Here is a 21,809-nt window from a genome sequence, read left to right on the forward strand (position 1 = left end):
TTGGTGGTGAATACGTTATCACTATGTTTGGCTGGAATCAATGCTGTTGTCTGGTTTGCTATTGTGGTAAGCTAATATAACGATATATTGTGTTTTCGCTGTAAAACACTTAGAAAATCTGAAATATTGTCTGGATTCACAAGATCTGTGTCTTTCAATTGCTGTACGCTGTGTATTTTTAAGAAATGTTTTATGATGAGTAATTAGGTAATACACGTTGCTCTCTGTAGTTATTCTAGTCGCTTTGGGGAGATTTGTGATGGTGGCTGCAATGGTAAACTATGATTTATACCTGAAATATACACATTTTTCTAACAAAACATATGCTATACAATAAATATGTTATCAGACTGTCATCTGATCAAGTTGTTTCTTGGTTAGTGGCTATTTATATCTTTATTTGGTCGAATTGGTGATAGCTACTGATGGAGTGAAAATATGGTTGCGTAAGAAAAATTGTGTCTTTTGCTAACGTGGTTAGCTAATAGATTTACATATTGTGTCTTCCCTGTAAAACATTTTAAAAATCAGAAATGGTGGCTGGATTCACAAGAAGTGTATCTTTCATCTGGTGTCTTGGACTTGTGATTTAATGATATTTAGATGCTAGTATTTACTTGTGACGCTATGCTAGGCTATGCTAGTCAGCTTTTTTACTGGTGGGGGTGCTCCCGGATCCGGGTTTGGGAGGAACTAGAAGTTAAGGAGAGGTATATCTAATAATTCCATGTGTATAATTTGTATTATCATCTACATTTGATGAGTATTTCTGTTGAAACGATGTGGCTATGCAAAATCAATTGATGTTTTTGCAACTAGTGAATCTAACGCGCCAATGTAAACTCAGATTTTTTTATAAAAATATGAACTTTATCAAACAAAACATACATGTAATGTGTAACATGAAGTCCTATGAGTGTCATCTGATGAAGATCATCAAAGGTTAGTGATTCATTTTATCTCTATTTGTGCTTTTTGTGACTGCTATCTTTCGCTGAAAAAATGGCTGTGCTTATTGTGGTTTGGTGTGACCTAACATAATCGTTTGTAGTGCTTTCGCTGAAAAGCATATTTGAAATCGGACACTGTGGTGGGATTAACAACAAGATTACCTTTAAAATGGTATAAGACACATGTATGTCTGAGGAATTTTAATTATGAGATTTCTGTTTTTTTGAATTTGGTGCCCTGCACTGTCACTGGCTGTTGTCATATCATCCCGTTACCGGGATTGCAGCCAACAATGCAGTTAAGAAAAATAACCCCCAAAAATGAAGGACAAATAATTAAACCGCAGCAGTAAAATAACAATGGCGAGGCTATATACAGAGGGGTACCGGTACAGAGTCAATGTGCGGGGGCCCTGGTTAGTCGAGGTAATATATACATGTGGGTAGAGTTATTAAAGTGACTTATGCATAGATAATAACAGAGTAGCAGCAGTGTAAAAGGGTGGGTGGGGGCAATGCAATTAGTCTGGGTAGCCATTTGATTAGATGTTCAGTAGTCTTATGGCTTGTGGGTAGAAGTTGTTTAGAAGCCTCTTGGACCTAGACTTGGCCCTCCTGGTAATGCTTGCCATGCGGTAGCAGAGAGCACAGCCTATGACTAGGGTGGGCCTTCCTCTGACACCTCCTGGTATAGAGGTCCGGGATGGCAGGCAGCTTTGTTCCTAGTGATGTACTGGGCCGTATGCACTACCCTCTGTAGTGCCTTGCAGCCCTACACAAGATTTGTTTAACGCTTCCTAAATGTTTGTCATTGAAGGCACACAGAGCATTTTACACAGGGTAGTCTCTCTTGCCAAGTCCAGTTGTTGCTCAGACAAGAATAAGTAACTGACCTCTGTGCCACGCTCGAGTGTAACCTGATAAAAGTTGTAACAGCTGTGCATGTCCTTTACAGCCCCTCCTCCCCTTTACAGCCCCTCATCCCCTTCCAAGCTCACTGCAGCTACCGTGTCTATCTTGGGTGGTTCATTCCAGTTTACAAAACTATTTATAACATACAACAACACTGGTAATCAACTCCGGTTTAGGACGGGTAATCATGTCAGTTCCTTTCCTCAGAATGTCAGTCTGAATATGCCTACAGCTATGGCAGGATTCCTCGCGGATGTTCCTGGAGATCATAATTTTAAACTGACTGCTGACCCCAGCCAACTCAGATCCTGCTTCCCAATAATTCAATTCAGTTATCAGTTTATTACACCAGTATACTGAGAAGTATTAGTTCTCTAGTTGGGTGTATTTGGTAGCACTTGGTCTCTCTCTCGTTGAGTTGCCATATTACTGAAAACATGGCTGTTGTGAGTTGTAATGAGCCAAAAAGTTGATGTGATGCAGAATAACACCAGAGGAAAGTAATAGAGTACTACACAGACTAACAGGGAGTAATGAATGCCAGCATAAACACATCACACATTTGTCCTTTTCTTGCTATATGTTTAAAAACAACTTTGTTTTGAATGCTCTTTTTTTCTGTCCAAATAAGCAAACTAAATAAATGTAACTAAACTGTCTCTCCTGTCTTGCTGCAGATATCCAGGAATTTTACGAAGTGACCTTATTGGATAATCAGAAATGTGTGGAGTCCCCGAAGACGTCGGAGCCCATGCCCCCGGTCAACCTGTGGGATTTCTCTAGCCTCCAAAGCACAACGGTGACCTCAGACACTCTGCCAAGCCTTAGCACCAGCATAGAGGTAAGAGGGGACGATTCATGGTCAGCGATGGTATATAGAGTATGTAGCATCATGGGTCACTTGGGGATAAGAAATGTGGAATTGTTTTTGTTTGTATTTTGTATAGGGCCCTTGCCCCCATCTTATGTCAGGGAGGTGCTTCACATGTGAAGTAGAGGAATTGCCCTTCATCTAACAGAATTACGCTTTGACTCAGATTTTTTTACTTTAAAATGCATGCCAAACAAAACCCATTTATTTCACAATGGCACATTTTAATGGAAGAGCTGTGCAGATGCAAACAATTAGTAAAAATAGTTTTTTATGCGACCATGTATTCCTAAAACGCTTAAATATATGCCCCTAATTATGTTTCATAATCTCTGCAGAACATGACACCTAAAGTTAGATTTTTTTTTTGTTTTGGTTATTGAACTACAGTAGGTGAAGTGTGTTTACATCCGGTTCCGGAATTACGGTAACCAGAAGGGTCCCTAATCTGTACTACACAGAAATGCTTAATTATGGTTATCTGTATCATTCTCTTCATGGTGTAAGTCAATGTTCCAAAAGCTGGGCCTTAAATGGTGTATGAGATCATATAAAATATTTTGCTGTGACTCTTATGTGGATGATGATACAAATATTTGTTGGTCTGATGTGATTAATAAGGAGCATCCAGACGCTGCACTTATTTCATTTAAAATTGCTTCTAATTATTGATAAACATGCACCTGTTAAGAAACTGACTGTTAGAACTGTTAAGGCTCCATGGACTGATGAGGAATGGAGAAACTATATGGTTTAAAGAGATGGGTCAAAAGGAGTGGCTAATAAGGCTGGCTGCACATCTGACTGGCTTACTGACTGCAAATTGAGAAATTGTGACTAAACTCAACAATAAGAAGAAGCTATTATGAAGCCAAGATCAATGATATAAAGAATTATGGAAAATAATGTTGGAGTACTTTAAATGGAATTATAGGCAGAAAGACATTCAACTCCATCTTTCATTGAATCAGATGCCTTATTCATCACAACCATTTGACGTTGGCAATTATTTTAATGATTACATCATTGGCAACGTGGGCGAACTGAGGCAGGACATGCCAACAAATTGAGCCATCGTACTCGAGCATAGAAAATCATAATGTAAGAAATGCATTGAAAGTTAGTATGGGAGAGGTGGATTTTTTTTTATCGATCAATAATGATAAACCTCCTGGCATTGACAATTTACATGAAAAACTGCTGAGGATGGTAGCTGATTCTAGAGCCAATCCAAGCTGTCATATCTTTAGAGGAAAGTCTTTTGTCCTCAGGCTTAACTTCAACAGGTATACAAGCCCTCAGTCCAGCCTCTTTCAGCCTATTGCGGACAGTCTGAGCACTGATGGAGTGATGGTGCGTTCCTGGTGTAACTCGGGCAGTTGTTGTTGCCATACTGTACCTGTCCTACAGGTGTGATGTTCGAATGTACCGATCCTGTGCAGGTGTTGTCTCCCTGTAGCTCTGTTTTAGGCATCTCACAGTATGGACATCGCAATTTATTGCCCTGGCAACATCTGCAGTCTTCATGCCTTGCAGCATGCCTAAGGCACGTTCACGCAGATGAGCAGGGACCCTGGGCATCTTTGTTTTGGTGTTTTTCAGATTCAGTAGAAAGGCCTTTAGTGTCCTACGTTTTCATAAACCCTTTGCAATGAAGATACAGTTGAAGCCGAAAATTTACATACACTTAGGTTGGAGTCATTAACTCGTTTTTCAACCACTCCACACATTTCTTGTTAACAAACTATAGTTTTGGCAAGTCGGTTAGGGCATCTACTTTGCGCATGACACAAGTAATTTTTACAACAATTGTTTAGACAGATTATTTCACTCAATCACTGTATCACAATTCCAGTGGGTCAGAGGTTTACATCCACTAAGTTGACTGTGGCTTTAACTTCTCTGCGCTACGGATCCCTTTTACGGGATAATTTTCCTAAACAACCGCTGAATTGCAGGGCGCAAAATATTACTAAAAATATTTATAATCATGCAATCACAAGTGAAATATACCAAAACACAGCTTAGCTTGTTAACCTTTTCTCAATAGGGGGTGCTGTTTTCACTTTGTAAAAATTTCGTTCCCAAATTAAACTGCCTCGTACTCAATTCTTGCTCGTACAATATGCATATTATTATTACTATTGGATAGAAAACACTTAGTTTCTAAAACCGTTTGAATTATATCTGTGAGTAAAACAGAACTCAAGTTGGAGCAAACTTCCTGTGAGGAAGTGAGAAATCTGAAATCAGGCAGGCTGTTCTGGGGTCAGTTTATTAATTTGCATGTCTTCTATTGGTCGAGATGCACTGCATACGCCTTCCCCTAGATGTCAGCAAATAGTGAGAATTGGAATGGAGTTGCTAGGCAGATCTGAGGCCATATAAAGGGTCTGGGAACGTGGGGTGCACTCTTTTCATCATTCGCCATGACGCAAGACAGACCTCAGGATGGCGTTCTGGGAAGCTCCCGTTATAGGCCTTAGATATATCCGGCTCTGATTTTATTCGATATAGGTGTTAGACATCATAATGTTGTTATTTTAAACCGAGTTATATCAGTTTATCAGTATATTGCGATTTTCGGATATTTTTTTGTGCTGCGTTATAGTGAGTTGGGCACGTCTGGGCCACATGGCTAATGTTTACTGCTAATTCCAAAGTTGAAGGCGACAATCTACAACCAAGCAACGATTCTTTTGGACAAAGGACAACTTGCCCAAGATTCTGATGGGAGCTCATCAAAAAGTAAGAACTATTTATGATGTTAATTCGTTGTTCTGTTGAAAAATGTAAAACTCCTATTCCGCCATTAATTTCGGTGCGGTCTCGCTTTAACGCACGCTGTATGTCGTAGTAACATTAATTTAAAAAATCTAACACAGCGGTTGCATTAAGAACTAATGTATCTTTCATTTGCTGTCCAACCTGTATTTTTTAGTCAAGTTTATGATTAGATAATGATTAGATTAGGTGCCGACATTTTGTTGGCAGCTTGGCTACTATTCTCATTGTATAACCACGATTTGTGCCGCTAAATATGCACATTTTCGAACAAACTCTATATGTATTGTGTAATATGATGTTATAGGACTGTCATCTGAAGAAGTTTGAGAAGGTTAGTGAAAAAATTAATATCTTTTGCTGGTTTATTCGTTATCGCTATTGTTGACTTGAATCAATGCTGTTGTGTGGTTGGCTATTGTAGTAAGCTAATATAATGCTATATTGTGTTTTCGCTGTAAAACACTTAAAAAATCTGAAATATTGGCTGGATTCACAAGATCTTTGTCTTTCATTTGCTGTACGCTGTGTATTTTTCATACATGTTTTATGATGAGTATTTAGGTAATTCACGTTGGTCTCTGTAGTTATTCTAGTTGCTTTGGTGAGAGTTGTGATGGTGGCTGCAATGTAAAACTATGATTTATACCTGAAATATGCAAATTTTTCTAACAAAACATATGCTATACAATAAATATGCTATCAGACTGTCATCTGATGAAGTTGTTTCTTGGTTAGTGGGTATTTATATCTTTATTTGGTCGAAATTGTGATAGCTACCTATGCAGGAAAAAAATGGTGGGAAAAAAAAGTTGTGTCTTTTGCTATCGTGGTTAGCTAATAGATTTACATATTGTGTCTTCCCTGTAAAACATTTTAAAAATCAGAAATGATGGCTGGATTCACAAGATGTGTATCTTTCATCTGGTGTCTTGGACTTGTGATTTAATGATATTTAGATGCTAGTATTTACTTGTGACGCTATGCTAGGCTATGCTAGTCAGCTTTTTTACTGATGGGGGTGCTCCCGGATCCGGGATTGTGATGAAGTAGAAGTTAATCCACCTATCGTGTCAGATTTTGAAAATATGCTTTACAGAGAAAGAAATCCAAGCTTTTGTGAGTATCAATCAATGCTAGAACAGCTAGCCCCAAATTAGCATGGTCACGAAAGTCAGAAAAGCAATACAATTAATCGTTTACCTTTGATAATCTTCGAATGTTTGCACTCACGAGACTCCCAGTTACACAAATGTTATTTTTGTTCGATAAATATTACTTTTATAACAAAAAAACGCCATTTGGGTTGCGCGTTATGTTCAGAAAACTATAGCCTCATTCCGGTCCTGAAAGCCAGAAGAAAATTCCCAAACGTATCAGATTCAAAAATATTACAAAAAATATTTATAATCATGCAATCACAAGTGAAATATACCAAAACACCTGCAGAATCAGTTTTGTTATACTCACAGACAATATTTTGACAGTTTTGGAAACTTTGGAGTGTTTTCTATCCTAATCTATAATTTATATGCATATTCTACGATCTGGACCTGAGAAAATAGTCTGTTGACCTTGGGAACGTTATTTATAAAAAAAAATAAAAAAATAAAAATCGGACCGTTAGCGTCAAGAGGTTAACTTCTCTAGGATATTTGGGACGCTAACGTCCCACTTGGCCAAAAGCCAGTAAAAATGCAGAGCGCCAAATTCAAATATATTACTATAAATTTCAAACTTTCATGAAATCACACATGAAAGATACCAAATTAAAGCTACACTGGTTGTGAATCCAGCCAACATGTCAGAATTCAAAGGCTTTTCGGCGAAAGCAAACTATGCTATTATCTGAGTTTGCACCATTGTAAACAAAGAGATAAGCATATTTCAACCCTGCAGGCGCAACACAAAACGCAGAAATAATATGTCCCGTAAACATCACAAATGGTCCATTTGTTCGATTAATTACGTCTATATATATCCAAAATGTCCATTTATTTGGCGCATTTGATCCAGAAAAACACCGGTTCCAACTTGCTCAAACGTGACTACAAAATATCTCAAAGGTTACCTGTAAACTGCCCAAAAATGTCAAACTACTTTTGTAATAGAACTTTAGGTATTTTTTAACGGTAATAATCGATAAAATTGAAGACAGGATTAAGGTCTGGGGAGTTTCCTGGGCCATGGACCCAAAATATCTATGTTTTGTTCCCCGAGCCACTTAGTTATCACTTTTGCCTTATGGGAAGGTGCTCCATCATGCTGGAAAAGGCATTGTTCGTCACCAAACTGTTCCTGGATGGTTGGGAGAAGTTGCTCTCGGAGGATGTGTTGGTACCATTCTTTATTCATGGCTGTGCTGTGTTCTTAGGCAAAATTGTGAGTGAGCCCACTCCCTTGGCTGAGAAGCAACCCCACACATGAATGGTCTCAGGATGTTTTACTGTTGGCATGACACAGGACTGATTGTAGCGCTCACCTTCTCCTGACAAGCTTTTGTCCGGATGCCCCAAACAATCGGAAAGGGGACTCAGAGAAAACTACTTTACCCCAATCCTTAGAAGTCCAATCCCTGTACCTTTTGCAGAATATTAGTCTGTCCCTGATGTTTTTCCTGGAGAGAAGTGGCTTCTTTGCTGCCCTTCTTGACACCAGGCCCATCCTCCAAATGTCTTTGCCTCACTTTGCGTGCAGATGGCCTGCTGCCATTCCTGAGCAAGCTCTGTACTCGTGGTGCCCCGATCCCGCAGCTGAATCAACTTTAGGAGACAGTCTAGCAAGCGCCAGGACCTTCTTGGGCGCCCTGAAGCCTTCTTCACAACAATTGAACCGCTTTCCTTAAAGTTCTTGATGATCCGATAAACGGTTGATTTAGGTTCAATCTTACTGGCAGCAATATCCTTGCCTGTGAAGCCCTTTTTGTGCAAAGCAATGATGATGGCACATGTTTCCTTGCAGGTAACCATGGTTGACAGAGGAAGAACAATGGTTCCAAGCACCACCCTCCTTTTGAAGCTTCCAGTCTGTTATTTGGACTTAATCAGCATGACAGAGTGCTCTCCAGCCTTGTCCTCTTCAACACTCACACCTGTGATAACGAGAGAATCACTGACATGTCATCTGGTCCTTTTGTGGCAGGGCTGAAATGCAGTGGAAATGTTTTTTTGGGGATTCAGTTCATTTGCATGGCAAAGAGGGACTTTGCAATTAGTGGCAATTCATCTGATCACTCTTAATAGCAAATTGCCATCATACAAACTGAGGAAGCAGACTTTGAAAATGAATATTTGTGTCATTCTCTCAACTTTTGGCCACGACTGTACATTTCAGCTAACTTAAAAGCAAACATGCTATGCATTTTTCTGTTAAATCAACTTGGATGCTGGCCTGCTAGCGGTTGCTGGCCTGCTAAGCTACATTAAAGTAAACCAAAGTTCTGGAAATATATAACGCATTCTTACCAGTTGTCTTAGCCAGCCAGCTAATGTTAGCTATTTAGCCTACTATCTATTAGCCGAGCCAGCCTAGCCAACCACCACGGTTATGGTCGGCAAGCCAAAGCCTAACAACTGGAGACTAGCTAGAACACTTACACAACTAAAACATAACCGCAGATCAAAATCAAAGAGAGCAGAGACTTAAGAGTTAGCTAGCAAAGCAAGGGGGAGGCGGGTGCTTCATCGGGCCGAGGGAGAATCAGTGAAGGAAATCCAATAGCTACAGTGCCTTGAAAGTATCTGTACCACTTGACTTATTCCACATTTTATGTTACAGCTTGAATTAAAAATTTAAGAAATGTTTTTTTCTCACCCACCTCTACACAGTACCCCATAATGACAATGTGACAGCATTTATTTCAGCAAATGTATTGAATATGAAATATGTAAGTCTCTAATAGCTTTGCACACATGGATTGTAACATTTTTGCACATTATTCTTCAAGTTCTTTCAAGTTGGTTGTTGATCATTGCTAGACAGCAATTTTCAAGTCTTGCCATAGATTTTCAAGTAGATTTAACATGTCTAGGACTGGTTGGTCAACAGCCAATGAAATTGCAGGGCACCAAATTCAATCAACTGAAATGTCATAATTCAAATTTCTCAAAAATACAAGTATTAGACACCATTTTAAAGATACAATTCGTGTTAATCCAATCAGTGTCCGATTTTCAAAAGAGCTTTTCGGCGAAAGCAGAACATGTCATGTTAGGTCAGCAACTAGTCATAGAAAGCATACAGCGATTTTCCAACCAAAGAGAGGAGTCACAAAAAGCAGAAATATTGATCAAATTAATCACAAACCTTTGATCTTCATCAGATGACACTCATAGGACTTCATGTTACACAATACATGTATGTTTTGTTCGGTAAAGTTCATATTTATATCCAAAAATCTTAGTTTACATTGGCGCGTTATGTTCAGTAGTTCCAAAACATCCAGTGATTTTGCAGAGGGCCACCTCAATTTACAGAAATATTCATATTAAACATTGATAAAAGATATAACTGTTATGCATGGAATTTTAGATACACTTCTCCTTAATGCAACCGCTGTGTCAGATTTCAAAAAAACTTTACGGAGAAAGCACACCATGCAATAATCTGAGTACGGCGCTCAGACGACAAATCAAGCCAATCCGCCATGTTGGAGTCAACATAAGTCAGAAATAGCATTATAAATATTCACTTACCTTTGATGATATTCATCAGAATGCACTCCCAGGAATCCCAGTTCCACAATGTTTGATTTGTTCCATAAAGTCCATTTATGTCCATTCCTCGTTGTTCGCGTGTTCAGTACACAATCTAAACTCACGATGCGCGTGCAAGTCCAGCGGAAAGTACGGACGAAAAGTCCAAAAAGTTCCGTTACAGTCCGTAGAAACATGTCAAACGATGTATTGAATCAATCTTTAGAATGTTTTTAACAAATCTTCAGTAACGTTCCAACCGGAGAATTACATTGACTTCAGATGTGCGATGGAACAGAGCTCCCTCATGTGAACGCGCATGGTTAGGTCAAGGTAGACCTGACTAATTCCTGTCTCCTTTGGCCCCACTTCACAGTAGAGGCATTAGACAAGGTTCTACAGACTGACATCTAGTGGAAGCCGTAGGAAGTGCAAACTCATCCATATCCCACTGTGTATTCAATAGGGTCTTGGTTAAAAATCGACCAACCTCAGAATTCACACTTCCTGTTTGGATTTTTTCTCAGGATTTTGCCTGCCATATGAGTTCTGTTATACTCACAGACGTCATTCAAACAGTTTTTAGAAACTTCAGAGTTTTCTATCCAGTATGAATATGAATGTGCATGTGTCAGCATATGGTCTCACAAGGGCTCTGAGGATCTCATCTCGGTACCTAATGGCAGTCAGGCTACCTCTGGCGAGCACGTGGAGGGCTGTGCGTCCCCACAAAGAAATGCCACCCCACACCATGACTGACCCACCGCCAAACCGGTCATGCTGGAGGATGTTGCAGGCAGCAGAACGTTCTCCACGGCGTCTCCAGACTCTGTCACGTCTGTCACATGTGCTCATGTGCTCAGTGGGAACCTGTTTCATCTGTGAAGAGCACAGGGCGCCAGTGGCGAATTTGCCAATCTTGGTGTTCTCTGGCAAATGCCAAACGTCCTGCACGGTGTTGGGCTGTAAGCACAACCCCCACCTGTGGACGTCGGGCCCTCATACCACCCTCATGGAGTCTGTTTCTGACCGTTTGAGCAGACACATGCACATTTGTGGCCTGCTGGAGGTCATTTTGCAGGGCTCTGGCAGTGCCCCTCCTTGCACAAAGGCGGAGGTAGCGGTCCTGCTGCTGGGTTGTTGCCCTCCTACGGCCTCCTCCACGTCTCCTGATGTACTGGCCTGTTTCCTGGTAGCGACTCCATGCTCTGGACACTACGCTGACAGACACAGCAAACCTTCTTGCCACAGCTCGCATTGATGTGCCATCCTGCATGAGCTGCACTACCTGAGCCACTTGTGTGGGTTGTAGACTCAGTCTCATGCTACCACTAGAGGGAGTGCACCGCCAGCATTCAAAAGTGACCAAAACATCAGCCAGGAAGCATAGGAACTGAGAAGTGGTCTGTGGTCACCACCTGCAGAATCACTCCTTTATTGGGGGTGTCTTGCTAATTGCCTATAATTTCCACCTGTTGTCTATTCCATTTGCACAACAGCATGTGAAATGTATTGTCAATCAGTGTTGCTTCCTAAGTGGACAGTTTGATTTCACAGAAGTGTGATTGACTTGGAGTTACATTGTGTTGTTTAAGTGTTCCCTTTATTTTTTTGAGCAGTGTATATATCCAAAAATCTCAGTTTACATTGGCGCTTTGTGGCCAGAAATGCATTGTCTTTAACATCCGGTGAAAGTGCAGAGAGCCACATAAAACATTGATAAACTATACAAGTGTTATTCATGGGAATATAGATAAACTTCTCCGTAATGCAACCGCTGTGTCAGATTTCAAAAACGCTTTACGGCTAAAGCACACTTTGCGATTATGTTAGCTAGCCACAAACGCATACAGCCATTTTCCAGCCAAGGAGTGTCACAAAAGTCAGAATTAGCATTAAAATTAATCACTTACCTTTGATCGTCATCTGGTGGCACTCCCAGGTCTCCATGTTAGACAAATGTTTGTTTTGTTCGATAATGACCCTCTTTATGAGCAAAAACCTCCTTTTTGTTCGTGCGTTTTGTCCAGTAATCTGAATGCAGAAGGCGCGTGCACTAATTCCAGGATGAAAAGTAAAAAGAAAAAGTACAATAAAAGTTAGTAGAAACATTGCAAACGATGTTTAAAATCAATCCTCTGGTGTTTTTCGACATAAATAATCAATATTTCAACCAGACAAAAGCTTCGTCAATGGGAAAGGAGAAACAAGAAAGGCGAGTTCACGATCAGGGCGCATGGCTGAAATTTCCACTGGTCACTGATTGAAAGGGGTGTATCCATCATTTTTCAGAGTAAAAGCCTGAAACCATGCCTAAAGACTGGTCACATGTAGAGGAAGGCACAGAGCTTGTGAACTGGGTCAAGTCTTTGTATGGTGGATAGGCTTTCAATGGAAAAACAGCCTTTCATAATAATAGTTCTTCCTGGTTGGATTTTCCTCGGGTTTTCGCCTGCCATATCAGTTCTGTTGTACTCAGACATTATTTTAACAGTTTTGGAAACTTTAGAGTGTTTTTCTATCCAAATCTACTAATTATATGCATATCCTATATTCTGGGACTGAGTAGCAGACAGTTTAATTTTGGCACGCTTTTCATCCAAAATTCCGAATGCTGCCCCCTACCCTAGTGAAGTTAACTTGGATTAAATGTCAGGAATTGTGAAACTCAGTTTAATTGTATTTTGCTAAGGTGTATGTAAACTTCCGACTTCAACTGTACATGACTCGGCCAGTCACAGCCTGACTCATGCCTTGATTATAAAGCTGACATACAGCCTAACAAATGGGGTAATTGTTGCAAATGAAACCATTACAGTATCTTGTTGTACAGTATCTTGCTTTAAAAAAATATTTTTATCGATTTAAGAAAAATCATCTAAATCAATCCATTGCGCGAGGTCTTATTGATATACCTTGCAGATTGTAGGCTGTCAGTGTAAGCTCTGCAAGTCTTGTTATCAGAAGAGGAAGGGAATATAAAGGTTTCCGAATGGCAATGTCATAATATTTCAGTACCTCCTTTAGTCTCTCATTCGCCTGGCAATATGCTACTTTGATTAAAATAGTAATTTGTTAAACTAAAGGCCAAAACGGCAACTGTTTTGATGGAAATGGATCGCCTTGGTCTTTGGCTGTGGGAGATATCCGTTATTCAATGGGCGATATGCTTTTTCAGTTATGACACATTTTCAGATACTTTGAAGCACCCCGTGCACTCCATATTTTACTGTTTGACTTTTCCTGACACAAATCGAGGCATGGAGTGATTCAGTAGTACTAGTCTTTAATGCCTTTATTGGCCCAGCTCCGGTCACTGGCCCAACTCCAGGAGACAGAGGGAACCCTCAAGGACCATGTCTGCATCCCAAACATACCTTATTCCCTATATAGTGCACTTCTCTTGACCATCTTCCATACTGCTTTGGTCAAAAGTAGTGCGCTATGTAGGGAACAGGGTAAAATTTGGGACATAACCATTGCTGCTCCCCTCCCCTAGAGGAAGGCCAGAGTTGTGTGTTCTGTGTCCACAACAGCTGGGGCATGTGTCTTCCTGGAGGCCTGGTAGGGTGTGTGTTTGTCCGGGAGTGTGTTTAGCCTGGCTTTTCGTGTGTGTGGGCCCTGAGCAGTGCAGGGTCCATCCCACCCCCACAGTCCCACCACCAGCTGAATGGACTGATGTTGATGTAACCCCTCATTCAGGTGACTTACTGAGGAGACTGACAGACTGCATGAAATTGCAGGAGGGGGAGGAATGGTGTGTGCATGAGAAACATTGACAAACAAAAACCTCAGACTATTTTATTCTCCATACATGTTGTTTGACTTGAGAGGATTCATCGGGGATCAATCTCTGAAGCTAGTTTCTTTCACCACCCATCATTATCATAACATCAAGTCCCTCAACAAACCACTCAGGAAGTGCATTTGGCTTAGTGTCTGAAAATATCAAGACAAACTCAAAGTAGCCTAGTTGTATTGTATCTGCTATGATCGAGGGGGAAAACTGCTCAAAATACTCCTTTGTATTTCAAAGTTTAAATAGTTGCAGTGTTGTGTGCATTTCTGGTCAGTCAATGCTAATTTGATGTTTTTGCAACTCGTTGCAAAGCGAGAGGGGGTGATTTCCTTAGAGCGAAAGCAGCTCAGGCCCTATGTGCCATCGCATGCAGATTTGCATTACCATCACCCGAAAGGGACGAGGTGCCGTTCGCATTATTACGTGCCCCCCCACTTGCAGAGCAGCAACGCTGTTGCTGATTTAAAGGTTTTGTCAAGCAAAGTCTCAGATAGGTCGTCTCCTAGCCTCTAACCTCTCCTAACCCCTAACCTCAAGCGCTTTATTGGCTTGACTACTATGGCATGAGAGTCTGTTAGCAGTGGTCAAACTTGACCTTGTTCTTCTGGATGGAAGAACAAAAGAAACCTGACACATTTCTGAAGGCAATTTGGAGCTACAATGGTGAATAATTCTGTAGTACATTTGACCATTTCCATTGAAGGGATATGTCTTCATTCTTATCTTTGTCCCAAATGCATCCATGTTCTTTTGGGCAGGGAGAAACTACATCGCCTGTGAACATCAAAAAGGTCACAGCCAGGGCCGACCAATTAGCTGCCTTCGCTGTCCATCAGTCAGTGCTTTCCCCTCCCCCACATTTTAATTTGCATTTCTTCTTCAGTCTTCCCCCCCTCCCATCTCTCTCCCTCCATCTCTCCCACGGTGTAAACACACAGTGGAGATTTCACCATTAGCTCATACTCATCTCTCCACAAATCCGCTTAGGAAACTGTCCTTTCTCTACTAACACTCCACCCCGCTCCATATCTACCCTCTCCCACAGGAGGTACACTCCTCTCACAAATGCTCCCTAACCCGTCCCATATATCCCCATCTCCCTTCACTGCTACCCTCAGGATACGGCCCCTTCCCTTCGCTGACCCTCTGCTGTAAGCCAACCCCCCCCCCCCCCACTCATCGCACCTCAGATATTTAGGATTTGCTCACTAACCCGCCCCATGTCTCTTATGGTCCCATTAGGATACATATTGCTCTCTCACTTTCCCGCTCTCTCTTCACAAATGCTCCTTTTCGCCATCGTCTCCCGCCCCATCTCCACACTGCCTTCCCATGTGGTGAACGTCCTTTTCCTCGCTCAGCAGAGCCATGTGACAAACCCCACGCTGCTACTGTGCAGCGCTCCCCTCTCTCCACCTCTCTGCTCGCAGCAGTATTCTCAGTGGCGCTCTCTTCATCAGCCCCCGACATCTGACATATTTACTGTGAGTCTCTCTTGCCTTCCTTCCCTCTCTCGCTCTCTTTCCCTCATCCATCTGCCCCCCACAGACAGTTTCCCTGCAAGACTCTCTCGCTCGCTCTCCTGCATCTGCTCAAGAGGCGTTTTGACAGACGCGGTTCAGCTGAAGGTACACTCTTAAAGGTGGCAACCTCCCTTGAATCCTCCCACTCGAAAAACGAGCAACCTTAGACCACCTCCCTACACCACCTCACGCCTTTCCCCAGCGTCCAATCAGACCCCCACAGAGGACAGCTTAGCACGCACACATACTCGCATTCTCCTTTTCCTCCTCTCTCTCTCATATTTGCACACCATGGTTCCACTGTGGCTCTCCAGTGGACCTCGGCTCTGCAACGGAGCGTGTTGACTGTCGAGGAGGATAAGCGCGGGCGCACAACAGAGAGGAGAGTCAGCCAATTGACAGAAGGACGAGAGGAAAGGAGGGGGTGGAGGAAGAGGGGCAGCTGAAGGAGAGGGGCAGGCCCGCTGGATGAAGGTAGAACACTGGGTGTCTTCCCCCCCCCCGCGACGATGGAGTGATGCAAGGAATGAGGGCGGATGGTGAGAGCAGGCAGCAGCAGTGGAGGAGCGGGTGGTGGTGCTGGCAGCAGAGGGGGAGCAGGGGGCAGCCGGAGAGGCCGAAGCAGGCACCGCTCTCGGAGGAAACGCGTCTCGGTCAACTGCTTCAGCGCCGTCGAAAATATGTCTCCCAGCGTGAAACACTTAGACTGCTTCTCCCCCATGCTGTGCCACTGCAAAGTAGCATGCACCAACAGCACCATATCACTCATGTTTGGGTGCAAGGTGGGTGATGACACCCTCGGAGCGTGTCTGTATTTAGTCTGTCTGTTTAGTCAGTTTAATTTTTTATTTTATTTAGCAAAGTCTGAGGCATACAAAACTAAGGTAAGATATGAAAGCACAGTTTGTTTACCATTCCACCTGAGAGTACATGATAGGTTGACGGAGTTGCCTGTCATCTCCGGTTCAGTGAACTGGCCAATTAGGAGGTCCGATTATTGAGCATTCATGCGGAATTTGGTAGCAGGGTGACTCGGTGACAGACAGTTCAGTGGGCATGTGTGCCTTAACATGTGCTCTGTAGTAGAGAGCGGCATTCCCGCGGGACCTGCGAGCCCTGACAGCATTATTTTGTGCTGTGGTCCGGAGCGGGGGGTCAGACGACAACTTTGGGATGAAAATGTGTTTTAGTCCCGCATATTATTTAGAATGGTTGTCTTTCTGTTTTGTATGTGTTATCGGTTGTATTAAAATAACCTCTGTACCAGTATTCACACACTCTGAAGGATAATTCTGGTTCAATTTCAGTAGCCTACCTCTCCTCTCCTGTATTGGGCGTGAGAGATCAAATGTGCTTGTGTGGGCCCAATTAAATAGCCTGTAGGCTATACGCATGGGCGGAGAAGCATAAGCAGTTTTCTTTCCATGGAAATGAACTTCCTAAATACGATTGGCTATAGTAGAGTTTAGGCTCCGACATTGACTGGAAATAAATATTGATAACACATTTGTCTCCCTGCAAATTGTCCTGCTGTCAGTTATGCAAGATTATTTCAAAAAGTTTATTTTGTTTAGTAGGCTATTCGTTATCTATTGTATTAAAAGCACCATTGTCACAATATTCACCAACTCTAATAGCCTAATTCTTGCTGATTTATGTTCAGTAGCCTACCTTTTTTGCTGGGCGTGCGAGATCAAGTGCTCCTATGTGTGGTCTCAATTAGACTGTGGTCTAGGCTATATGGGTGGAGAAATATGGGCAGTTGTCTTTAACTTGCCAAATATGATAGGCTATATTTTAGACTCCAACATTGACTGGTAATCTATATTAACAACACATGTATTTTACTCTGCTTGCAAAACGTCCCACTCCTAAAAGTTATGCAAAATGTAGCTCAAGTGAAGTGTCCACTCCTCTTTCAAAATATGTCTGCCTTATTGGCTGATATAGCCCAATAATACCAATAGCCTAATATAATGGGCCATTTGAGAATTTCTGTTTTTTAAACTATTTCTTACGCTATTTTTGTGCATTTTGATCTTGACTAGGGTGGAAAATTGCTAGGAAGGGGGCTCCAAAGAGAGCTGAGTCACATGCTCCTAAAATAACATTGCAGAACTGTGGTCAGGTTCAATACCAGTTCTTACTGGAGCTGGTGGGATTCGGGCAATAAGTCAGCAGAAGCGTGCAGGCGCGATATGAAAAATAGCTGGAGCGGGATGAAGAAATCAGTTCTGTGCACACCTCTACTCTAGCAAGCACCACAGGCAGCCAGTTGAGACCAGGCCTGATGCTTATGTCTGAGACATTGGTCAGTTTTGTAAGCCTTCCATATATTACATTATACTGTTTTTTAGTGCCAGAGGATAGTAGTGACACGAAATAAATAAAATGACAAGCTATGAAAACAGTCATGCTGCACAATGTCTCATTGGTCATTATCGTAGGTTTCTTCACGGTTGCTGGAAATACTTATTCACTGGTCCCGTGTTGCTCAGTTGGTAGAGTATGGCACTTGCAACGCCAGGGTTGTGGGTTTGTCAATCTGGATAAGAGCATCTGCTAAATGACTAAACTATCAATTGTAAATAATCCAATATGTTATGCCATCAAATTATTCAATTTGTTATGCCATACAGAGATTAACAATGGATCCTAATCAAAACCCAATCCATCGAAAGAGACATGACTAATAATCCCAGAGTTCATTCTGTTCAAGTGTTCAAAGGTTAAGGTCATATGTAGAAGAGTGGTAGTTCTGATGTAATGTTGCTGGGTGTTTCTGTGAGCTTGGCACACACTGAGTGTACAAAATATTAGGAATGCCTGCTCTTTCCATGAGACTATCCAGGTGAAAGCGATGATCCCTTAATGTCACTTGTTAAATCCACTTCAATCAGTGTAGATGAATGGGAGGAGACAGGTTAGAGGGATTTCTAAGCCTTGAGACAATGAAACATGGATTGTGTATGTGTGCAGTTCAGAGGGTGAATGGGCAAGACAAAAGATTTAAGTGCCTTTGAACGGGGTATGGTAGTAGGTGCCAGGCACACTGGTTTGAGTGTGTCAAGAACTGCACCGCTGCTGGGTTTTTCACGCTCAACATGTTTCCCGTGTGTATCACGGGAAACACCCGGGTGGCGCAGTGGTCTAGGGCACTGCATCGCAGTGCTAGCTGCGCCACCAGAGTCTCTGGGTTCGCGCCCAGGCTCTGTCGCAGCCGGCCGCAACCGGGAGGTCCGTGGGGCGACGCACAATTGGCATAGCGTCGTCCGGGTTAGGGAGGGTTTGGCCGGTAGGGATATCCTTGTCTCAGTATGTAAAATGTAATAAAATGTATGCACTCTACTGTAAGTCGCTCTGGATAAGAGCGTCTGCTAAATGACTAAAATGTAAAATGTAAATGTATCAGGAATGGTCCACCACCTTAAGGACATCCAGACAACTTGACATAACTGTGGGAAGCATTGGAATGAACATGGGCCAGCATCCCTGTGGAACGCATTCTACGCCTTGTAGAGTCCATGTCCTGACGAATTGAGGCTGTTCTGAGCGGAAAAGGGGGTGAAACTCAGTATTAGGAAGGCTTTCCTAATATTTTGTACACTGTATATTGGGTGAGAATCATCGCTCTCGTATATGGTCTTCACCATGTGGTCTTAACCTTTTGAACTCTGGGATTATTAGTCGTCTGTCTTTCAATGGATTGGGTTTTGTTTAGAATCCATCGTTAATCTTTTACCTAATTCACGTAGGATTGTAGGTTGCCTGAAAAAATGATTGGGCAATGTTTATGGTGCCCTTTAAAACAGCTACATTTGTCGGCATTTACCTTTTCCATAGCCATTACTGAGCAAAAGACATTCAACTTTGAACCTGTTGTCAGGTTACCATGTCGACGGTCACATCACGTCCAGAAAGTTGTCTAGAAAGTTGCTTTTAGTTGCCTGGCTTTCTAGATTGACACATCCTAATACATTTTGAAACATTTTTTTGGGGTGCAAAAAATAGTGTAGTTAACGTTGCTATTTGGGCTCCCGAGTGGTGCAGTGGTCCAAGGTACTGCATCTTAGTGCAAGTGGCGTTACAGCAGTCCCTGGTTCGAATCCAGGCTGCATCACATCCGGCCATGATTGGGAGTTCCATAGGGTGTACAATTGACCCAGCGTTGTCCGTGGTAGGCCGTCATTGTAAATAAGAATTTGTTCTGAACTGACTGGCCTAGTTAAATAAAGGTTACATTAATTAATAAATCTATATATATATATTTATTAATTAATGTAACCTTTATTTAACTATATATATATATATATATATATATAAATAATTTGGACAAGGCTGCTGCAATGTCAGTCTGCCATTTTTATGTTATACTTTTTCTTAATGACAAGGATGAGTTTCATGTCGTACAACAACAATAGAATGTTTGATTTAATGCATGCCAAAGACTAAAAGATGAAAGGCAAAATTTATACTGAGTGGTTGGCAGGACTTTTAAATACATTACCTCAATCATGAATAGGTTGCTTGGTGGAAATAAAAGTACAGGCTTTGTCACTGGCAATACCTTTCGTATATTAAGAAAAGTCGGGAGAAAGCGGGTTTTTCATGTCTCGTTTGAAACTACAATTTCATCACAAAATTGACTGCTTGGTTTGTAGCACTGGAAAGAATGGTTCCTGTGTCCCTAATTGTAACCAATCTCAACGCAGCTTCTGATTTTTTTACAACAGTGGTTCATTTCCAAGTCTATTGGTCAAATACACAGATTTGCAAATGTTATCGCAGGTGCAGCAAAATGCTTGTTTTTAACTCCAACAGTGCAGTCATAATACCTAGCAATACAAAACAAAATCTAAAATATCAGAAAGAGCCATGTTAAGAGTCTGGAATATATATATATATATATATATACACACACATTTCAGCAAAAAGATAAACTTCCTCACTGTCAACTGCGTTTATTTTCAGCAAACTTAACGTGTAAATATTTGTATGAATATTAAGATTCAACAACTGAGACAAACTAAACAAGTTCCACAGACATGTGACTAACAGAAATTGAATAATGTGCCCATCATGAACAAAGGGGGGGGGGGTCAAAATAAAAAATAACAGTCAGTATCTGGTGTGGCCACCAGCTGTGAGATGTGACCCCACTCTTCCACCAAGGCACCTGCAAGTTCCCGGACATTTCTTGGAGGACTGGCCCTATCCCTCACTCTCCGATCCAATAGGTCCCAGACGTGCTCAATGGGATTGAGATCCTGGCTCTTCGCTGGCCATGGCAGAACAGACATTCCAGTCTTGCAGGAAATCACGCACAGAACGAGCAGTATGGCTGGTGGCATTGTCATGCTGGAGGGTCATGTCAGGATGAGCCTGCAGGAAGAGTACCACATGAGGGAGTATGTCGTCCCTATAACACACAGCGTTGAGATTGCCTGCAATGACAACAAGCTCAGTCCGATGATGCTGTGACACACCTCCCCAGACCATGACAGACCCTCCACCTCCAAATCGCTCCCGTGTACAGGCCTCGACGTAACGCTCATTCCTTTGACGATAAACGCGAATCCGACCATCACCCCTGGTGAGACAAAACCGCGACTCGTCAGTGAAGAGCACTTTTTGCCAGTCCTGTCTGGTCCAGCGACGGTGGCTTTGTGCCCATAGGCAACGATGTTGCCGGTGATGTTTGGTGAGGACCTGCCTTTACAACAAGTCTACATGCCCTCAGTCCAGCCTCTCTCAGCCTATTGCGGACAGTCTGAGCACTGATGGAGGGATTGTGCGTTCCTGGTGTAACTCGGGCAGTTGTTGCCATCCTGTACCTGTCCTGCAGGTGTGATGTTCGGATGTACCGATCCTGTGCAGGTGTTGTTACGTGGTCTGCCACTGAGAGGGCGATCAGCTGTCCGTCCTGTCTCCCTTCACACATTTTTTTGTTGTATTGCTAGGTATTATGACTGCACTGTTGGAGTTAAAAACAAGCATTTTGCTGCACCTGCGATAACTTTCTTGTAGTGCTGTCTTAGGCGTCTCACAGTACGGACATTGTAATTTATTGCCCTGGCCACATCTGCAGTCCTCATGCCTCCTTGCAGAATGCCTAAGGCACTTTCACACAGATGAGCAGGGACCCTGGGCAACTTTCTTTTGGTGTTTTTCAGAGTCAGTAGAAAGGCCTCTTTAGTGTCCTAAGTTTTCATAACTGTGCCCTTAATTGCCTACCCTCTGTAAGCTGTTAGTGTCTTAACGACCGTTCCACAGGTG

At 42.2% G+C, this 21,809-nt stretch overlaps 1 protein-coding gene across 7 annotated transcripts in view; it reads left to right on the forward strand.

Annotated features, from left to right (window-relative positions):
* LOC120055693 (disks large homolog 1-like) overlaps window positions 1-21,809 on the forward strand; it is a 234,941-nt gene that overhangs the window by 19,493 nt on the left and 193,639 nt on the right. For all 7 annotated transcript variants that reach the window (XM_039003593.1, XM_039003595.1, XM_039003592.1 and 4 more), the window contains one exon: window positions 2,540-2,703. In XM_039003593.1, the coding sequence (XP_038859521.1) occupies window positions 2,540-2,703 (164 nt within the window). The remainder of the gene's footprint in view (window positions 1-2,539; window positions 2,704-21,809) is intronic.

The sequence above is a fragment of the Salvelinus namaycush genome, chromosome 11 (genome assembly GCF_016432855.1).
Source record: "Salvelinus namaycush isolate Seneca chromosome 11, SaNama_1.0, whole genome shotgun sequence".
Taxonomy (NCBI): domain Eukaryota; kingdom Metazoa; phylum Chordata; class Actinopteri; order Salmoniformes; family Salmonidae; genus Salvelinus; species Salvelinus namaycush.